The sequence below is a fragment of the Mycteria americana genome, chromosome 6 (genome assembly GCF_035582795.1).
Source record: "Mycteria americana isolate JAX WOST 10 ecotype Jacksonville Zoo and Gardens chromosome 6, USCA_MyAme_1.0, whole genome shotgun sequence".
NCBI classification, from domain to species: domain Eukaryota; kingdom Metazoa; phylum Chordata; class Aves; order Ciconiiformes; family Ciconiidae; genus Mycteria; species Mycteria americana.
The window spans coordinates 49,827,516-49,849,480 of record NC_134370.1 but is presented as its reverse complement, the minus strand read 5'-3'; the positions used below and the strand labels follow the sequence as shown (position 1 = coordinate 49,849,480).

Genomic DNA, 21,965 nt, shown 5'->3' with positions numbered 1-21,965 from the left:
ATGCGTTTATTAAATGATAACTGCTTTGGGGACGGTGGATAGACATATAAACTGTATCCAGTTCATATATAAGCACTTGTATTGTACATAAACTGCTTGAGGGAAGGAACATATTCATTCTCTTTATGGTTACACAGTCCGTGATTTTACCATAATGCTATAACATAAAGCTCAGATAACATTCACCACTACGTTTTCAAAAACATTATCAGTACATACGGGTTAACTGAGGCTCTCAATAGTTTGAGACAGCTTGTCCTGATCCCATTGTGAGTCAGTGGAAGGACCAGGAGTAAAACACTGAAATCCTCTACCAGTGCCGCACTCAGAGCATGTCACAACTTTATTCCCTTCCTTTTCTGGGCTCCCAGCATTTCCTCAGCAGCACTGGCTTTGTTGTGACTGATTTACCATTGCTGCAGCGCAATCTGGAAGTTGGTGAAAAGATGAAAGAAGTGCAAGACTAATTGTTTTCTCATTACTCAGATATTTTTGTCTGAGATGCAGGAGGGTATGCTCTCATGGATCACATGGACAGGGATAAGCCTGACACATGGACTTGTGTTTTGGGGAGGGAACCGCAGTCCTATACCGCATCAGGGGAACGTGGCCTCAAGCCACAGGGTGTGCAGAGCCTCTATAGGAGATAAGAGCCTTGGCTTTGGGGCAGCAAACTCCACCCAGCTCCGTGACCTCGCCTGTCTAGCGTGGCTGGCTGGAAATCACAGATCATCTTGGCTGGCTCCATTTGCCACATGGAGTCATGGAGCAGGACAGGCTGCAAAAATACGCAAAGGCACAAGCGAATCCCATGTATTGCACAGGAGATTGGGTGGTGAATGCAAAAGCAAGGGAAGGAGCACGCATTGGCAAGCGTCTCAGAAACGCAGACTTGCAGTTTCCTGCAGATCCAATGTCCACATTCCCAAGCTCTCCTCATGCTTATGTTCTACTTTTATTTTTAAACCCTGTCAAGTTTAATTTACACCAGAGACAGTGATTCAAACAATGAGAAGAGTTGTTTCAGCAATTCCAAAGGAAAACCTAAAAGCACACCAGAACCCAAGTGTTGTCTAATGGCAAACTGCCTCCCTGTGCTATGAATCCTCCCATTAAAACACCCACCACTGACCGGGGGGCACAACCACCACCCTGTGTATTGATATTCGCACAACCACAAGATTCCTTCACTTCTCCACTCACATCTAGACAGCAGGTCACTGTCTTACTGAGAGTCCTGTGGCAGTGAGTTGACTCTGACTATTCTTTTTAGAAAACCTATGGGAAGAGGAGCTGTTGTCCTTAAGAGCTACTATACATCTCTGCTCTGCTAAGACCCCACACCTAACGCTAAAGGTGACTTTCCCAAAAAGACAGCTAGCGCTGCTTTCCACACAGCAAAACTTGCAACCCCCTTCACTTTTTCAGTGTTAAAAACCAAACCTGATTTAATAAGAACTTTTACAGATTTTCACTTTGGAGAAACCTCACCCATACCTGCACCCTTAGCTCTGCCCCAGCTGCCATTGCTCTGGGCAAATCTAAAGGTCCATTTGGATTTTCCAGAAAGTTAATTTGCTCCATATGACTGACAGTAGGTGCCTGGTAAACCTGCAAACTATGTGTACAAATCAGCTCAACTGGTTATCTTTCTGTCTTCAGTGCAAGGAGTTCACCTTCCACACTGGCTATGAGGTGCTTGTACAGCGGCTGCTGGATGGAAGGAAGATGTGCAAAGATGTGGAGGATTTGCTCAAGCAGAGGTAAGAAAGTCAGAGTGAAAAAAGTGTGAAAAGCCTCCATTTTCTCTCCTGTTCAGCATCTGGAAAGGAATAGTAGGCTGTTTCTGAATTTGGTAGTGATACTAGTTTTACATAGAAAAGGCCAAGTGATTTGAATCCTAGCCTTTTGACGTGATTTGTGAAGGTAGATAACAAACAGAAATTTCAAAGAGTTGAGAAGGTAAGAGAAGAGAGAGGGGAAAGAATCAGAAATCCAGAGCTCCATTAAGAGTCAGGTAGTTATTGGTCCAGAATCACATGGTACCACATACATCCACAACAAGTAGCATTACTAAGTTTCCCCTTTTACAGGGAGCATTTTTCTTTCTCCTTAAATGTGCTGTTGCCACAGGCACTGTTTCAGTTTCCTGCAACTGCCAAAAATGGGCCATTTTTCAAATACAGACAGAGCTACATAAGATGTTACCAAAAGCCTTTCCCAGACACCCAAGACAGCCCACATCGTTCACTGACCTTACTAGCCTTTGAATAACAATGTTGTAGATTATGTCCATCCTTTACATGCTTCTTGGGGGCCCCTCAACAACAGCTATGGACAGCTGACACTTTTGTGGGTGAGAAAATATACATTACACAGCTGCTCTGACTCCTTTGCCATTAATTTTTGTACTTCTGACTGAGAAAAAAGTACCTGAAATATGGTTCTGTTTTTAAGTGGCTGGGTTTCAATAGTTTCAACATGTAGCATGAGGCACATACATGCTCATGCATGACTTGTAGGAAACACCACACAATAGAGATTATATATTCAGCAGGTAATCCTAGGGCAGTTCATCTCAGAACTGTCTCCTTATGCATATTGCTCTGTGTTCCTCAGTCACAGCCTGCTTTTTCTTCCCATGCTATCCCCATCTAATTTTCTGGTTTTAGGTTGGTTTTATGAAGGCTACTTTTCAAGCACTGGGACTTTCAAGGGGATGTGAGCTGTCAAACTGAAAGCTGACTATTTCACAGAGTATGAAGAGTCTCCCATCAAAATCTGAAGCTATTTGAATTACTTTTCTTGACCACAGTGGAAGCATATTTTATTGCCACGTGTCACTCAATCCTGAAGTCACACCTGTCTGGTGGTAGCTTAGCTTTAACTGTTTAAAATAGTTCCTTTGTGACTCATAACTCACAGAGATCAGAATTACATTGCAGGCTTCAGGCAGGCTCTACACTGCAGCATGCATCTGATGCTATATATGCTTATGTTTCTTTCTAAAACGTATTAGAGAGGTTTCTGCAAGTTGCAGGATAAGGTTGTTCTTGGTTTGTGGTGGAGGTACAAAGGACTTTCCACAAAGAAGAAAAAATACACATCCAGCCATTTTGCAGATCTGAAAGCTACAAGAACAAATGTTTCCATGAACTTTTGCACACCCCCAAAACATTCCAGTGAGCGTGCATACGTGCGTGTGCTTGTGTGTGTACATGCATGTTGGGGCAGGAGGAAAAGGAGAAAAGATAGCGGGCACCGAGTTGCAGAAAGAAGATATTATTTCCAGTTTATTTCTGGAAGATGTTTGTTTCAGCTTGTCCTCATGTCATTCATGGGAATGACCTAGGAGGAGATCAAGCACGTGATAAATCTGCGTTCCTAGAGGCTGCCCATAGCATAGGCTTCATGCCAGAATTTCAACAAGGACTCCTGCAGCAGCTGCCCTGAGTCCTGAAACCAACTGCCCTGGCTGCACTAACACTTTGTCACTTTTCCACCCACGTCAATTACTTTTGCTCATTGATACCCCTGCCTCGTCCAGCAGAGGGTCTAAGAGCTTGGGGAGTGAGAAAGCAGTTGTATTCCAGAACAAAGCCCCAGATTTAAAACACAAAATATCTTCCAGCTCTTGACGTCTGCAGGGAAACCTAGAAGCTGTGTGCAAGAGTACTGGAAAGTGGGAAAGGCAGCATCAAGATGTGCAAAGCAAAGTCTTTGACACAAAAATATTTCTTGTTATTAAAATCAGAAGAAAAATAATCTATTCTGCTTCTGCAGCGTTATCTGTCTCTGGAGTATATTTCCATTTTGATGAAATTTCATTCACCTAACATGAAAACGAAGTGGTACCTCTGTGTGGCCTGTCACCATATTTTGCTGTGACGTGGGAACACCCCACTAAAACACCGCAATTTCTAGTGCAGGATGAAAGCAATTAACTAATTGCACATGCAGTGTTAGACACACGGGAGCCATGGACAGAGGCCAGGAGCAGCCTCCACTCCTGGCTGCAGCAGCTGTATGCTGCTGTACAACCAGCACTGCTGTTCCACCAGCCTGACAGATCTCCTTGGACTGGGGGAAAGTCCCCAGGACAAGCCTGCCTCAGGTCACAGAAGATGGTTGCAAACCAGTAAAATTGCACCAGAGCCACCGGTACAGCTGGCTGCAACGCAAGGTGCTCACAGCCATCAGACGCAGGGGAACAGTCGAAAGGGCAGTTGGATGTTCTCAAACAGAGACCCACCCCAACAGCTGCTGTGTTGCAAAACTGAAAGACCAGCCCTCAAACCACTAGAACTCAGCAAATAGCAATAATAAAACACAGTGTGGCCGAGTGGGATGGTGGATGTAAGAACTAACCAGAGGGGTTGCATGGCCTTGCACCCGCATCAAAATTTGTTTTTTTGAACAAAGAGTACATTTCTCTAAGGTGCCAAGTTTCAGGCTCAAAACTGTTTGAAATGCTTTGAAACCCCTTTTGAGAACTGGACTTACCCTAACCAACCCCCCTCCCCCCAATCCTAGCACCAGGCTATCTCTTTATTATTTATTATTGACCATTCAATAGTTTTTAGCAGCTACTCAAAGACTGAAAACTCAGTTCTGCCCTGGTCTTGCACCCAGGAGAAAGCAAATAACATATTTAGTACAAATACTTTTTTTTTTTTAAACAGAGGATAGAAATTTCTTCCAGAGCTGTGGGAGGGGAAAACAGCAAAGACATAATTGTTCTTTATTAACTATAGAAACAGAACTACTTTCCTGAGTCACTAGTTACAGGTCCCCATTAGGTGAGGTATCACATCATATTGTCCCCTCCATAAAACTGTCACAGCCTCACCTTACAAATAGCAAGGCTCCTTCCCCCTCTGTCCCCATTGCAGCTGTTCAAGCAGTACCTCATGTTTCTAATGGTTAGAAATTTTCCTGCTACTCCCAGCTCCCATTTATTCACAACCTCTCTTAAATGGATCCTTTGGAACCTACTCTTCACTCCCCTCCCAGCCTTCATTTTGATGGGTCAAGTCAGTCAGCCATCATTTTTTAGGTTTCTTTTGCAAAAGAGGCTCTCCGTTCTGAGCATCTTCACTACACTTCTCTACACTTCTTCTAACTGAATCCAACTTTTTGGGGACAGAGTTGTACATAGCACTCCACAGTAATCAGAGCCATGGAGACGGGCTTCATTTTCCCTCATTTCTTCTAGAAAGAGCTCACCCAAAATTTTTTAGAGGTAACTAATAGCACTAGGATTGAGGAGAGAGAGAAATTACGGAAATTGTATTTCTCATGTTTTGTACCTCAGATGCAATTACAAGATTTGTGTAAACATGATCCTGGTACCACTTAGAGAAATTGAATGAGTTTTTCTTTTAACAGAGCACAAGCAGAAGAGAGATATGGGAAAGAGCTGATTCAAATTGCCCGAAAAGCAGGAGGACAAACAGAAATCAAGTAAGGAATTCTTCCATTATTAGTGCAAACAAAAGCATTTTGGAAGCAATATCAGACTTCTGGGTTTTGCCTATGGATGGGGTCATAAGCTGCTCACTTTAGTGTGTTACACAGCACTTCACAATATACAGGAAAAATGAGGGAACGTCATAGTCCTTCAAAGCAGGATTCACTAAATCTCTATTTGGGAATTGCCAGTACGTCTGTACTGAGAATTTTTTTAATTTCAGGATTCCTAACAATGTTTAATATTTGCTTCCAAAAGCAAACTAAGTGACGGGAAAAAAAGGGAAAGGAAAAGGTCGTGAAATGTTTAGGATGGTGGCTTGGCAATTCTGGGAAGCTGGTGGACGCTGAGAGACTACAACAGAACAAACGCAAAGTGCAAAGACACCAAAACCTAGCTTCTGCAGCAGGAAAAAGGCTTAGCTTAGGAATACAAACTTTAAACCTCTTTGAAGGGACTTCATTTGAAACAAATCAATGGAACTACTGAAATACACTACAATGACATATATTTTTCTCTGTCTCCTCTACTACTATCTTAGACCATGTATAAATTGTGCTGGGATGGGGAGATATATGTTGGCATGGAATTTAACTTAATAAACACTGTTGATAAACTGCTACTATTATTGATGGTAGCAGCAATGAGACATTTTGTCATTATTGTAACAAGTAACAATACAGTAATAAGGTGGCAGAGGATGAGGATTTGAGGTCACAGAAGACAAGTCTGAAAGAGAAGACCTCAATCTAAACACAAAACAGCTCTACTGATCCCTGGGGCCTGCTACCCTCATCCATTCCATATCTCATTTGTTAATTGCAGTCTCCTTTTTACGTTGATTTATGACTCTCAATCTGAGCAGGGTTTCCTGTTCATATTTTATGGGAAAACTTGACCTCAAACCCTTGCACCACCATGGCATGCAAGTGCCAGTCAATCATCTGTAGCACTTGCTATCGATTCGGTGGTGGCACATCCAGGCTGACAGGGAAACTGTTGCATTAACCCAAGCACCTGATAGTGCGGAGAGCACTGATGCTCATTCCAGAGAACATGCAAGCCTCTCCTCCCCTAGCGCTCCATCTCTCCCTTGCCCCTGAGCAATGCAGTAAGGTATAGCAAAGTTCCTAGCAAAGGCTGCTGGAGGTGGCTTCTACCTTCCTGGTGTCTCAATTCACAGACCTAATCGGAGAAAAAGAAGGCGAATAAAAATTATTTTGAAATTAAAATAGCAGATTAAGGATGGATGGCTTCTTCCCAAACCAAAGGCTAAGATCAGCGTTCTAGGATTAATGAAAGGCTCCACCTAAACTTCTTTACTGGCAATGCAGGGCAGGCAGAGCAAACGTGTTCAGAAACAGACAGCTTTGGCTGCCCTTCTGTGACTTAGTGGATAATTCATGGGTCTGACTTTTCCTAAGAGATTATAAGAGCTTGATTTAGAGGTAGAGTCAAGTCCCAGAGTTGGGATATGGATCCAAGTTCCCCTCAAGTTGGGGGAAATTTGGACTTGGGCCCAGCTCCACTTTGATCCAGCAATTTTATAGCTTGGCATAGAGAGAAGGCTGAATATACCAGCAAAGCATGCTGCAGAGCTGATTTACTATGTTTCCATGAACCCACACCTGGTCTGGGTAGTGACCAGCTTTGTGCTGATATTTTTATCAGAGCAAATGTCTCACTGTAACTGTTCTGAAGCAGAGAAAGGACACTTCGCTTTCTGTCATTCAGCATCCTCTGGTTGTTTTAGGAGTTACACAGATGGACAGTGAAAGGCATTTGTCCAGAGTAAACACTTCAAAAATCAGAGAAAACTAGGGTCTATTCAGGTCTGGAACAACTCAAGAAAATGAAATATTTGGTTTTAATGCCTTAACATTTTTTTTACACAGTATGAAGTTTCTGTTTGTTTGTATGACATTGATTGCTGACAGCAGTTCTGCTCCCAAGGTCAGTCCTTCAGAGAGACTAGAGGGAGGGAACCTATGTACTACCTATAATAAGAAAAGCTTGAAGGGACTATGCTACAACTATGCCTGTGCACTACTCCAAGTGTTTCCTCTTTATAGGACTCCCTATTATCGACTAGCACACTGAATCCTAATAGTATTACAAGTACTTGACAGGCTGAACAAGGCTGTTCAGATCTTTAAATGCAGCTTTGGGTAGCAGTATTTCTCAAATAAAGTCTAATGAAGGCATTGTGCAGGTATTTGTACCTAAAACTTGCATTTGACAGTCACCAGGAAAAGAAGTAGCTTCCAGGTTTTTTTACAGAACATTTTACAGAACTTCCTGTGCCACGCTATGTCTTGCAGAGGAGCAGGAATTACTAATTTTAGATCACTCACTCATTTTCTTGCTAATGCAAAATTGTTATCCTCTAGTCTTAAATTCAGTCATCTTTTAAATATCTTGGATACTAAGGCTTTCTGTCACTTCTGGAAAATTATTTCACACCCCAGTAGTTCTCAGTATCAGGAAGGTACCTGACACCCTCTCAAAAAGTTGATAAAAAGAACATAGAAAATCTGTTCGCCACAGCCACCCAAAAACTTCCAGTATCAGAAAATACCCAGAAGACCTTAAGAGAAACAACTGCAAGGCCAATTAATTCTGTTTAGCACAAATTCTGAAACTAATGAATTGGCTGCAAAAACCTCCCATTGCTCCACCAGGTCAAAGCGATGCTCTGTAGCTGCTATGGAAAGCAGAGCAGGAGAGAAGCAGCTCAAAGCTGGAGTGAGCAGCAGTCCCCAAGCAGGGGCCTGTTGGCAAAGTGTCCGTGGGAAACCCACACTGCCAGCCAATGCCAAATCTGCTGAGCTGGAAACGGCGGCACCGCTACGTGCGATGGGCAGCCCAGCAGGGCCTCATGTGCTTATATCCTCCTAGTAGCAGTGTGAACAGCTCTTTCCAACTCCAGAAATGCAGTCCCTGGCAGCCGCTCAGCTCTTCTAATCTCAAAACCTTGGAGGTTAAAAAATGTACAGAACCCCCCCCCCCCCCCCCCCCGTTGCTTCCTGTGTGCTTGGAGAGAGGAGGGTCTGCTCGAGGGAGAAATTAGGCAGCGGTGGGGAGGTACTGCCCAGGTTGTTACTTCAGCACAGTCAGGACCAGCACGAAACAAGGTGAAGAGAATAAGCACGATGAGCAAATAGAAGCTAATGAGGAGAAGCCTGGAGAAGTCTATGGCACACTGCACCAGGTAGTGGCCATCACTGTAGAAAACAGTCCTCTCCCAAGCCTCCCCCATATTTTAAAAGTTTTTAGTTTTGAATCAAAGAAAAGAACAAATTCCAACATTTTTTCAGGCTCTTCCCTTCTCCCCCAAACTTTTGCTTCAGCTGGAACAAATCTCTGAACTCAGCTAAATGTATAAATAGGTTCAACTACCCATTTTTATTTACTGAAAGACACAGATGAAGAAATATGCTGCTGACTCGAAAGATAGTAGGGAAAGCTCGCTGAAATGTAACAGCAGCTCTGGGACCACTCTCTATTGCTTTGAGAAAAATCTAGATGACAGCAGCCATTAGGTTTCCATCCTATATGCTGTCCAGTGCTTGTTCCCTCAGCATCATTACAGCTCCTCTGATGGAGAACTGACCCCTCAGGGCCTGGTGCTGCTCATGCTTGGCAGAGACAACTACAAGCCAAGACTGTACTAGGACACTTCACTACTATCAGTAGTAATATAACATCATGACCTGGGAAAAGAGGACAATGTTGTGTCTCCACCTGGAGATTCCTTAGCACCAGAAATGTGAGAAATCACTTTGACCTGAAAGCTAGCAGGGGACAAGTTTTTAGCACTGTTGCTGAAGGTGTGACGACTTCAGTGAGGTCCTCACTGCTCTTTTTCAAACCAGTATTGGAAATGGCCATGGCCAGCCTGCAGCTGTAGAAAAATTTCTAACAAAACTAAAATCAGAGAGGCAGACGTGCTGCAATGAGGGAGATGTGCTGCAACAACTTTTTATTTTATTATTTATTTTTTTAAAAAAGCAAAGACAGGGTTTCTAAAAGAAGCTGGTGCTGGTTACCATGGGCATAAGCAAACAAACACTCCAGCTTCCAGCTCAAGAAGTAAAAGTTCCCTGTAACTGCTGCCTAACAGCCAAAGCACACAGTCATTCAACAGTCCAGCCTGATTCAAGCAAATTTAGGCATTCTGACTGCTTGCCCTTGCCTCGAGCACTGCAGCTGGTAGAAACTACTTCCTATAGGGAAGGGAGATATCCTCTTTCCAACCCATGACACAGCTCTAACTCAGCAGTGCTATAGGCCTTGGCAAGTTCATTCTAATGTACAGAAGGATGCAAGAAAGGTCAACACAAGCTCAGACCAAAATCCCTTCAGCCTAATATTCTGTCCTCAACACTAGATGCCGAGGGAAGAGTAGAAGAACAGGGCAAGCGTATGAGGATATTTCTCCTAAATAATCTTCTAGCTTTAGCAATTGGTAGTTCAGGGGCTGCCACACCAGCAGCTTCGTATGTAATAGTAATGTAACTCCCCAATGGAGTTTTCTTGTGCCTTTTTCTTATTTGAAACCCCAAAACATTTTAGCATCCGCTGAGTCTTAAGGTAAAACAATGTACTTTCCTGTTAAATGCAGAAGTGCCTTTTTCTTTATTGATTTTTAGCTCACCTCACCATACTTGCCGTGTTAGATCAGACACACGTGACAAAGGCAGATTAGCTTCCTTACAGTGGGGTTCCTCAATGCACATCTGCACTGGTGAGCTGCATTCCCACTGCCTGTTCTGGTTCTTGCAAACACACCCAGGTCCATGACAACACCAAAACTATGGAAAAGGCTGGCTGCTTCTTTCGAGCTAATCTCCTGGATGTGCCAGCACAGTCATAGATACAGGCTATGCCTGGGAACACGAGAAGCTGGGGAGTCTTAGTGAAAGCACTGGGAGGAGAACAGGTATTGGAAGGGAGCATGAGAGAATATCAGTTGCAAATGTACCTCTTGAGTGGGTCAGACCTAGGAGAGGGCAGGGCAGCCCTTGAGGAGTGGGCAAAGTGCAAGGATCGCAGCTGTCAGGGCGGAAGGATGGATGCTGCACAGAAATGGAGCTCTGGAGCTCACCTATCACAAGTCAGGGCTAAAGTGTATTTTTAAAATGTCTTCATTCGTACCTTATACTAGTTTTAAAGCCCCGTTATCCCACCTTTTTAATTACAAAAAAATAATATCCGAATCACAGTTTCATGGTCTCTAATCATAAAAGAAATTATGAAAAAGATGATTACAAAGCTACAGCCATGTATTCTTGGCAAATGTCAGATTACACCAATATCCAGTGGGGGAGAGGGATCTACATGTCATGAAGTTTAAACTGCGGTATAGTTTTGTACTCTCCATATTCTGTGTTGCACACATGGGAGAGGACGCACAGAAACTGGGGATTTTCAGCCGAGTTACAAGCTGAGATCAAGTTTGCAAGTGTTTGCTGGTAGCACACACAGTAATGATGTCTCAACACACTATAGATGATTCTCAGCAAAGCTCATGCCTTTAAGAGGAAACACCTTTCAGGCTGCAAGGTGACTGGGAATTTCCATGCAGTAGCTTTGGGTAACTTTTCAGCAGAACAACATGAAAACAGAATACACTACAGAGCCCAGTTTTCAGATACATCCTCAGCTTCAGCTGAAATAGAGCCTCTGGGAACTCAGTTCTTCTGTAAAATAACTGATGTGAACATGCAGTGGCTGGTTAAATTCTGCCTAGTCTGACAACAGCTATTTTTGTCATTTGCTCTGCTTGTCTCTTCTCATGTATATGATTTCCTACTTTTTTGCTTCCCTCTTTTCCACTACCATCTCTTTCAGACCTTGGGAGAGGGTAGTTCCTTCAAGCCTATGTCTGCTCTGCCCTTCTCTGCAATGCCTGAAATAGAATATTTCAGTGAGCGTGAGGTGAGGGCATCTGTAACGAAATGCCAATTGCTGCTTCCTGTGTATAAATATAGTGCGCCTGCCACTTAATATACGGAATCCTCTGTATTATTCACACAAAGCAGGCATTTTTGAACTGAAGCTAAAAGTCATTTTGGAAGGTCACATCCTTCCATGGTTAGTTATTCTCCACTCAAATGTCCTGAACCCACACAGAGTTTATACACTTGTATTTCAAATTTTCAGGACCCTGTGAAAATGGACCCAAGCATGTACTCTGAAAGACCAAAGCCTCTGCTCAGTTCTTATTAAATCCAACCTAGATAAGCTCTCCGGTGATGAGGATAGGCATTTTTGAGCAGTGCTGGTCTCTTTCCAGGAGACATGAGGAAATTTAGTTTTATGTTATAGGTACAAGAGTTGTTTTGATTGTTTTATCCTTTGATTTGAATGGCATAGGTCAACCTGGAGTCACAAAGGGTCTAGTTTGTAGTACATGGCCACAGATTTACAGGGAAGAGAAGGTACATGGAGATGCCATCCCGTTTGCTCCTCTGCCCCAGCAACGTCTGGGGTGATGTGTGCATGCTCCCAGTAACCAGCCCTGGGAGTGATGATACAGCCCCCTTCCCTTTCAGTTTGGGGGTGCTTCTGCTTTTAACACATATCTGGAAATATCCAAGCACCAGAAGCAAAACACGTATGCAGACACACCACAGCACTAGAGGAACCCTCTACATCTGTTGCTACTTTCATGAAAGATACGCTACATCCAACCTGACACTAAGCCCAGCCTGCTGCACAGTGCAGCCTCCCGTAATAGCTGATATGACTACTCATGCTAGCTAGTGCCTTGCTATCCCTAATTTATAGACAGACAGAAATTTGGACTCCCATGGTCAGAGAAAGCGTGCTGCTCACGTCTTTTCTCTGCCACAGGTGGCTTAGACATCACACCACAGCTGGGACCCGTGCAGAAATCTTTCCAGTTGCACTGAGTGGTTTTGCTTTCTGTTTATAGCTCCTCTGAGAACAAGAAGAAAACATCCCGCCAAAATTAATTCTTTGATATTTTCACCACATCCCCACTAAGCAATGTTAGGTATGATTCTCATGCGAAATACTCTGCTATGTGCTGGGCCTAGGACTTGGTAGTGACTTAGTTACCCCCCTGTTAAAAAAGCACACCACCTTCCCCTTCTTTTCTTTTTTTGCAGTGCAGAGTCCTAGGTGCAAATTATTTGAGACCAGATGCTTCTGAACTTGTTTCCCCCACACTTTGCTACCACCACTGGGCTTCCCAGAAAGAAATGTTGGTAAAACCACATTGGGTCTTCCCTGTGTGGCAGGATGAAAGACAGATGTTAACCATGGTCTCAGAGGAGACTGACATTGGGTTGGTTTCATAACCATGCCATCAGAATCTAATTTATCAGAGGCAGAGGGTGAATAGGACTGCTGGAAAGTGGTCTGTAGAGTTCATCTGGCAGAGACTTCTCTCAATTTTGGAAAGAATATTTTAAAAAATTACAATAAGAACAGAACATTGTAGATCATATTGATGTTAAAATGGAAACCTACCAGAAAGGAAGGTGGTGTTATTTCACACTTCTATTCACCAAGCAAAGGTAGAAAAGAAAGAAAATTAAAAAAGAGCTGTGGTTTTCCGGTTAGAAGAGTCTGTTTTACCTTCCTGTGTACAAGATATAAAAGGACTCTTTGAATTACTCAGTTAAACCAGTCTCTAATTGAGTGAAAAGGCAAACTACTGAAAAAAAATGCCCAAACAATCAAGCCTACAGTTGCAAAAGAAAGAACGTGGTGCAACAGTGTACGTGGTGAGTATACCTGTGACCTAAGCACTGCCATTGATAGAACTCTACTAATTACATCTCTGGTGCCATAAAATTCAGCTTTTGATGACTGTGAAGCAGAAGGTACCAGAGCCCTGTCTAGTATACATTTCCTGGTGGTCCTTGTGTCACATAGGACTGCCCAGCACAGCCTGCTCTCCGGCAACAGCCCCATTCTCTAGCAAAAACAAGGTCCAAAAATGAAGAGGACAGCTAGGACAAGTTAACTTTGAAGTGCTGTCATCCCATGCTGTTCCGATCGAGTCCCCTTCCTGAACCAACTATAAGATAATTTTGCACAGTGAGTAAAATGGATTTATGATCAGATGCAGCATCTGATCTGTACTGCGATGGTGGGTGAGTGCCAAACAAGGCACCTCTGCTCAAATACAGGATGAATTTTCTGCCTTGAAAGCAAAGGACAGGTTCTGCTGGGAGAAAAATCAAAACAAGCTCTCAAATGATGCATTCTGTAAAGTTTATCCTGTCAGAGGAGAGCCATAGGGACTAGTGGTCAGTGCCATAGAGAGACAGGGTTGCCTTTCCAGCTTTGGTGTCTGGGTAAATTTGGATAAGTTCACTTTTGAAAGGATTTTGCAATCTACAGAGCAAGAATGCTAAACAATGCGTGAGCTTTATTGTAATGAGCTTCTCCCCTTGGTTCCCCTGTTCCTCTAAAAGCTCTGCTATTCTCGTTCTCCCCCTCCGCTTGAAAAAACAAACACTGAAACGTGCATGTTTTACAATAGCAGCTCAATTCCGCTGTACTCGAATAGCAGGAGACTACAGCAAATGAAGGCAGCAGCCAGGGTCGGTACCCCAGAAAACGGTAAGAATATTTTAGCCACTAGATGGCAAAAATCACCAGAAGTTGCTGCAGTGTGGCTGTTGTACAGGCTCTATCTGGTCTCTGTTATTCTGGATTCAAAGTCAATCCTGTTTCCACCAGAAATTCATTTTGACAAATCCAATCTTAAATGTTCAAGGGAGAGTCGTTTAACAAACATGCACAGTAAATTCTTGTCCAAACCTATTTACAATGAGACATCTGCAGGAGGCTCCACATAGGGATGCCCAAAGGGAAGGCTGGTGCTCTGTCTTTAGCTGGAGTGGTTTTAACAGTCTTTCAGAATTTACATGGAAATGTCAGAAGTGAGCAATTAAAATAAAAATTAAAAAGAAAAAAGAAAAGAGGCAAATAGCAAGTTTTGCTTGAATTATTTTCAGCCCCAGGTTTTCTAATTTGGCCACAGGACAAACAAACAAACAAATCAATTACTACCACAACACTAAGCAGCATAATATACTGAGAGGATAAAACATTCTTTTAAAGTGTCCATGAGAGTGAGACATCCTCACTTTGGATGCTTCAGAATAAAGCCCTTATCAATCCTATTAGAAAGTCAAACCCACTCAGAGGAAATAGGTAATAGGTACTGTACATACAAAACAGCACAGACAAAATTAAAACTCACTTGTATGTCTGCCACATGAGTTGCTTCCATTAAACCCTCCAAAGCACTGAAATGATATATTTCACTGATATAATCAGAGCATCTAGCAGCAACAAGGCGCTAATCTATAGTACTGCTGCTGCAGCCAGCGCATCCCCACAGCCCAGAAGTCATAAAGGAATACCCGATGGATCCATGGGTCAAGATTTGATTTACTTATTCTCTCTCCCACACATAACTTAGCACAATGACATATTTGCTACTCCCTTAAGACCCATAAGGATGAGGGATCCAATTCACTGATTTTAGAAAATTATTATAAAAATAAGGAAGGAAATGGCTGAAGTCTATTTCAATCTACTTATGGACTGTGGCCTTGCCCCAGTCAGCAGCTAGGGAACTGGCTAGACAAATCTTTCATACAAGGAGCAAAAGGCCAGAGCTTTCTGAAAAGGCCATTAGAGACCATGCAGGGGGCAAACTGGTCTCTCTCCAACTCATAGCCAGATGCATTATTATACCAGAAGACAGACTTGTCCTTACAGAGAGCAAGTAAAAAGGAGAAAAGCTTCATGTATGGCTTATGATCATGAACTATTCTGGTAGCTCAGATCCCTGGAAACCAAAAAAGCAGCAAATCGCCTTTGTCCTTGATATGTACTGAGAAAGTGCTATTTTTCAGTATCCACCACAGCAGTTTTGCTAGTCTTTGCATAACCTGAATCACCAACAGCAAAAGAAATAAATCTCTGGGAACAATAGATCAACACAGCGTGCAAACAGAATGTGCAGTTTGCAAGTGTCCTCTATTTTTTAAATTCCAGTACTTACCTATTCCAGGCACGAAGTTGTTAGCACATTCCCCACCTCCTATTGGAAAATGCACACTAAAAAAGCAAATTTTATTCCTTGTATATATTTAATTTTTCAAAATAACCCATTAGAGCTTTTAGGTGGGAAAAAGCTATCTCTGCTGCTGATATTCAACTTGTCTTTTAATTTCAAGCTTTTAATTAACTTAGCTGGAAAGAATACTGCTTGTTTCCTTTGTGTTGTGAAAATTTAGTTTCCATCAACGTTTCACACCAGACTCATTTTTTGCAAAATGAACCTTCAACATGTTTAAGTATTATTAGGACAATACTGAAAAATAATGTAGCATGTTTTCCCTGACTTATCTCAGGAGATTCACCACAACAAATCTAGTTGAAAGCTGAAAGAATCAGTTAGCTCAATACTCATCTTTTCTGGCTGAAAGTATTTTCCTTATGTTTCTACAAATTTAGATTTGGAAATGGATTGCCAGGCAGTTATTGCTGAGGACAAGCCCAGCCTTTCCCTCGCCCGTGCATTTTTCTTACGGCTGGCAAGGCAGCCTTGCCACTGGGAGAGCAAGCTTTGATTAGGAAACAGATGTCCAGCCTAAATTAACACAGGGCAATTAGGATCCTTCATGTGTCTCTTAAGACTCCTGAAATGGCCCAAGAGATACAGGATTTCCCTACCCATCTGCAGCTGCACATGGCTGGGAAGTGATATGCATCCACTTCTGGACTACCCTAGTAGCCAGGCTTCAGCCAGGGAGTTTTTCGGGTCTTCATTAACAGGCTTTTCCCCTGGTCTCCCGTCTGGGGTAGACCAGGGCTCCGTGGAGGTCCCAGAACGGTATCCTTCAGGGAACAACACACTCTGGGTCTTGAAGAGATGATTTCTAAATCTGAAAAACCTCCAAATCACACCACAGCCCTTCCTTCTGTATATACAAATGCCCTGCCAGCCTGCAAAACTGGGAGCTAGAGCAAATTATTAAGCTGAAAATGCCTCTTACAGACGATGCTCTTTCCTCTGCCATCAATTCTATGCTGGTATCTTTACTGCTTTCTTAAAATGGACTCTGGCTTGCCAAAAAACAGGACATCAGGTGATCTATCGTTACCCTTTCATGTCCTTCTGCAACTCCACATTGTAGGAGCACTTAAGTTGTGTAGGTCCATCCAGACAAGCAGCATAACATCTCTTTTTGCTCATCTCCATGCTGTACTTCACATCCCGGAACCGAGGCCTGATTTCACAGCATGATTTATTCATGCTGTGCTTCTGGGATGTCGAAAACCTCTGAGATCATCAGGGTTTCAAAACCTCCGTAGGTTCCCTGCACCATTAGCGGGTCTTTTAAAGGAGAGCGAGCTGTACCACACGGGGGTGCTCGGAAAGCATAGTATGGAGGATGCTGCATAGCAGAGCTGCTCTAGCTTCAAGGGTGACCGAGGAAGAAAAATTTGCTGATGCTGCATTCAACACAGACGGTGGAGCTGGTTTCACTCTACCCTTCAGACTAGCGCTCCAAAACCCAATTCCCCTTGACTGTCTTTATTTCACTCAGTTGACTTGTATCCATTGGCAAGGTGCAAGACTAGAGAAATGTCTGTTAACATTCATAGTCACAAATACAGTGGGATCAAAAAAGAGGATGCACACAAGCAGTAGTGCAATTCCTTGCTTCATGAAGCGTTTTACTGCATTTCCCAATGGCAACAGATTGATGCTATTGTGCTTGTTAGCATGGTCAACTTTTATTACAAGACTATGTAGAGTTTTATCTCTATGTGGATCTTTGAGATTCTGAGGGAAAGTTTTTGCTCTAGGTTCACAACCCATCCTTAGAAACCTATACTAATAAAGTGCACTTGTTTTTGCCTCACAGCACACTGAAGGCAGCATTTGAGAGGCTTAAGCAACGTAAGTATTTACATCTTCCTTTCTGACCTGGGCTAAGAGAGGCACACAATGTGTTTGTTCCCTCTGGGGTCTTTCATCCTCTTCCCCCCTCTATTTCCAACTTTTCTATTCCAGTCTGTAGTATAGAGACTGGAGGGAAAGGATACTCACTGGGAGTCCTCCAAGGCTGGGCATGCAGTCCATTCTTTGGTGGCAAATAAAATGGCTTGTTCCTCAAGTTAGTTTTATCTGGATCAAGTCACAAAATATCAGCTCTGTTCTCTCTTCTGCAAACCACTGACATCAAAACAGCATGCTTTCTAAATGTGCCCAAGTCTGAACGAAAACCTTTCACACACAGAAAATGCAACACCATTATAGCCAATAGGACAGCGTACCTGGCTACTGGCACCTGCTGTTTAGATAAAAACACCCTTTTGAAAAGCAGCTGGTAAATGAAGGTATTTTTAGAGCCTCGGTGGGGGAGCTCAACATTTCTAGAAAATGTGGGGGTCCATTTCAGAGGCACCAAAGCAGACAAATGCAGAGAATTTACCAGCCATTTCAAACAGCATTGGTCAGGTGCTCTGAAATTCAATCCATCTTTGCTGACCCTTGGAAATTCTCAGCATGCAACCTCATCTAATGACATTTGTGCAAGGCTGGACACAACTGGCAAGCAGCTCCCAAGAGCAATGACAATCCAGCAGCGTAGTGGAGGGAAAGCAGACACAGGGGGTGATGATGGAGGCCAGAGCTCCTTCCTTCCCTCTGCACCACAACATCTGACCTCCAGCCCCAGAAGGAAGAGGGGTGGCTGGGGTAAACGGGGCTATGAAGAAATGCAGCCGGCTCTGCACTTGCCAAGGCTGCGCTGAGTGGGTGCTCCAATTCTGCAGCGAGGAGTCTTGCCCATGCAACTTGCAGGCACTGAGAGGACCTGCAATAAGCCCTATTCAGGTTGTGTGAAACCTTGGCAACATCAATGTGTGCAGAAACATAGGGAGGCCTTTTTTAAGGCTGCCCTGTTCATGACAAGTCATACAGCAGCCACATCCCAGAAACATCTCCTGAAAAATGTGACTTCATATTTAAAGACCTTTCCACTGACTGTATATGAATTCTGATTTGCTTTAGAAATCGAAAGTGTTGGAAACTCTCATATCCAGCTGGCAGTAATGCTGAAGGATGAACTGAAAGGAATAGAGGAGTTCCGAGAAAGACAGAAAGAGCAAAGAAAAAAGGTGAGGAACTAGAGAAATGTTGAAACAGACTGGGTCAATGGTCCATGCTGATAACCTGTCTCCAGCCATAGACTGTGAATACTGCAAAAGATGATAAAACATGCCTAGTGTCCCCTGTTCTCTCCATATACTAGACTATGGAAGAAAATCTCTTTCTGATCCCAGCTGGAAATAAAGTAGTGCTCTGAACTCAGGAGATAGAGGCTTTAGTCACTTTTACTTTCTCCAGTGTAACTGCAGATAGTATTATTATTCCTGTAAGAACTTAATCCTTCCTTTTCTCTTCTTTATAGCCTTGCTAATTGGGTTTCTTTGGTATGATCCTGCATGATCTCCAACATGCACTAAAATAAAGGGGTAACACAAACATTTAAAAACATAAAAGCAAATTAATATGATGAATGCAACACCAATATATGCTGAATTACAAATACATGGAATAAGTAGCATCTAGTTGATGTTGTATAATAAAAATTTGAGTGTATTTAAGGCCATTTCATCCCCTATGATCTTATCAAGCTCTAAGTCCCTTGAAAAAGTAGCTCTCAATAGAGACAACAGTGGTCACTCTTACACCTTCTCTGGTTCCATGGGGTTGAAGACAAAGATGGGACAGTCACTTAACATTGAAAGCACTGATTGCTGGAGGAGTAAAATAAAACATCCAGTTCTTGCTAATTTTAAACAAATGAAAATGCATATGACCAGTATCCAATGCCACAAAAATCTTGTGTCTACAACCCTGACACACAGAAACTTGGAATAGCAGAGAACTCTGAATATGAGAGTGGGTAAAACCAGTGCTGCTACTGATATTTGACGTCCACAGAGATCTGATGAAGTAAATAAGGCATGTAAAGACAGACAGCATGCACCTAGTTCATCAGCATTTGTATCCCCCCCACCACTTTGCCACTAGGATTTGCAAAGATAGAGGCGCTGTCTCCTGTTGAAAACAATAAGCCTACGTCCACAGAGATCTGATGAAGTAAATAAGGCATGTAAAGACAGACAGCATGCACCTAGTTCATCAGCATTTGTATCCCCCCCACCACTTTGCCACTAGGATTTGCAAAGATAGAGGCGCTGTCTCCTGTTGAAAACAATAAGCCTATAACTCAACTGGAAACAGAGAGGCCTGGAAAAAAAAGAGTAAAACTGCTTTGGAGTCTTAGGCAAGCTTTTTAATCTGTCTAGCATGCAGCTGTGAGCAAGTCAACATTAGATATGCTAGATGGTGTCAGCATTTTTGGTAATCTCCCAGACTGCTGTGATTTGTGTTTAACTGTAGCTGCTCTGAGGACTGTGCTATTTAGCCCAATGCGAAGCAAGCCTCTAGGTAACCCCGGAGAGAGTTTTGCTTGAGCAGAATATAAAGATTAAAGGACCAAAAGTCCCACTGAAGAAACCATATCCTGCCAAGTAGGAGTATATCTCACTGTCACATAAGGCTGGGTATATCACAACTAAAGCCATAAAAGAGAATTCAGCACTGTCCTTCCAAAGCTGACCAGATGACAATGTGGAAATCAAATCGCATTGAGCATAAGCTTGCCAGAAGCAATGGAATATAAATTACACAGGAATCATTTGTATTTAAAATGGATAACTACCCTGGCTCATGTGTGTGAGACAGTGGTTTGGTCTGCAAAGATGTGGGATCAAGCTCTTGAACCAGCGAAGGAACTCTGCTGGCAGAGCTGATGGGCACTGTGACTGGGTGTTACGCTATTTAATCTCCTTGAGAAAAAGAAAAAAAAAAAAGGGAGGAAGAAAATCAAGATCTACATCCTCTCTGCTATTAACAGAAACCACTGAAGCAGAATTATCTTGGAATTTTTTTTTTACCTGGCATTTTGATGCTCTCTGTATCACTTAGAAACCTGTAATTTATAAAAGCAGAGTGAAGTCATTTTCCCCACAGGCATGTGGCTTATAGAAAGGCCCTGACAATGGCTTTCCTAATCCTGTCACTAAAAAGGAGAGGAAGAAGTTCAAAGCAAGAAATGCTTACTTCTGTGTGTTTCTTACAGTATGAGTCTGCAATGGAGCGCATGCAAAAGAGCAAGTTGTCCCATTACAAGAAAGCAATGGAGGTAAGCAAGGAAGTTTTGTGCAGGTTTCTTGATGCAAACTGGCTCCAGCTTGAGACAGGGTGAAATCTGTATCGCATGTACCTGTATTTAAAGAAAGGTCAAGAATGTGTGAGTGTGCAAGAGTGCGTGAGAGAGAGAGGATGTGATTCCTGCTACAAGGAGGAAGCTAATCTTCCCTGCTGCACCCACTGAAGAGTCTCCAAAACAAATACTCAGAAAGTTAATGTGGAATGAACAATGCCCCAGGTCAAACAGCATTTCATTCTTTCTTGGCAAGGATACTTACAGGAGCAAATGTCAGTTTTCAGTCTGTGTAAATGCAATTTTAAAAATGGTGAGGGAATCTTGTAAACAGGAGGAAACCTTTCCAACTGGAAAGCTTGCAGGTACAGGAACTGCAGGCAGCTGGTTTTGGTTTCCAATGGGCAATTGCCTCTAAAAAAAGTAGTTGCAGACCCGTCAGTGCTACAGCTGGAACTGTACTAGCAATTTTTATTTAAATGTGGTTGTTCTAAGTGAGTCTCTAAGACAGGGAGGTCTTTTAGTGCAAATAAGGATTTCTTTTGCTTCTGAGGACTACACCGAGACTGTTACCTACGGGGTGCTGGCTCTGTCGCACAGCTTGGAGCAATGGGCAAGGCAACACATTGACTTCAGCCACCTGATGCTCCAAGTCACACTGTAGAAATGACAACACATCCCCACTGTCACCCTGGGAATGTAGGCTCCTCATTTTGCCTCTACACTGTAGCTCGGACAGATACCTGATGCATCAATGGTGCTTGCGCTGCCTGTGTATTTGTGACCACCCCTGCGGGGAGCTGGCCACAATGGTACAAAGCAAACAATTTCAGGGCTGCAAGAAGACGAACCGATTTATGCGGCCAGCCCCTACCCTAATTTTTCAGTTCTATTTTTCTATCCCCTTACGGTGTCATTGAGAATTTTTTCTGTTGCCCAAACTTGGGCACTGATTTGCTCCCCCAGACTGCAAAACAGAAAATGCCTAGAACATCAAGCTGGAGACAATCCAGCCTCATTCCCTAACCCAAACCCTCACATTTGATTTCATTTCAATACAGTCAAAGAAGACCTACGAACAGAGGTGCAAGGAGGCGGATGAGGCTGAACAGTCCTTTGAACGGACAAGTGCTTCAGGCAACCAAAAGCAAACAGAAAAGGTACCTCAGCTGACAATGCTATTTAGAGAG

At 43.0% G+C, this 21,965-nt stretch overlaps 1 protein-coding gene across 1 annotated transcript in view; it reads left to right on the top strand.

Annotated features, from left to right (window-relative positions):
* PSTPIP1 (proline-serine-threonine phosphatase interacting protein 1) overlaps window positions 1-21,965 on the top strand; it is a 57,071-nt gene that overhangs the window by 17,819 nt on the left and 17,287 nt on the right. The window contains exons 2-7 of the mRNA XM_075505711.1: window positions 1,663-1,763; window positions 5,389-5,463; window positions 17,401-17,435; window positions 18,552-18,658; window positions 20,692-20,754; window positions 21,837-21,935. Of these exons, the coding sequence (XP_075361826.1) occupies window positions 1,663-1,763; window positions 5,389-5,463; window positions 17,401-17,435; window positions 18,552-18,658; window positions 20,692-20,754; window positions 21,837-21,935 (480 nt within the window). The remainder of the gene's footprint in view (window positions 1-1,662; window positions 1,764-5,388; window positions 5,464-17,400; window positions 17,436-18,551; window positions 18,659-20,691; window positions 20,755-21,836; window positions 21,936-21,965) is intronic.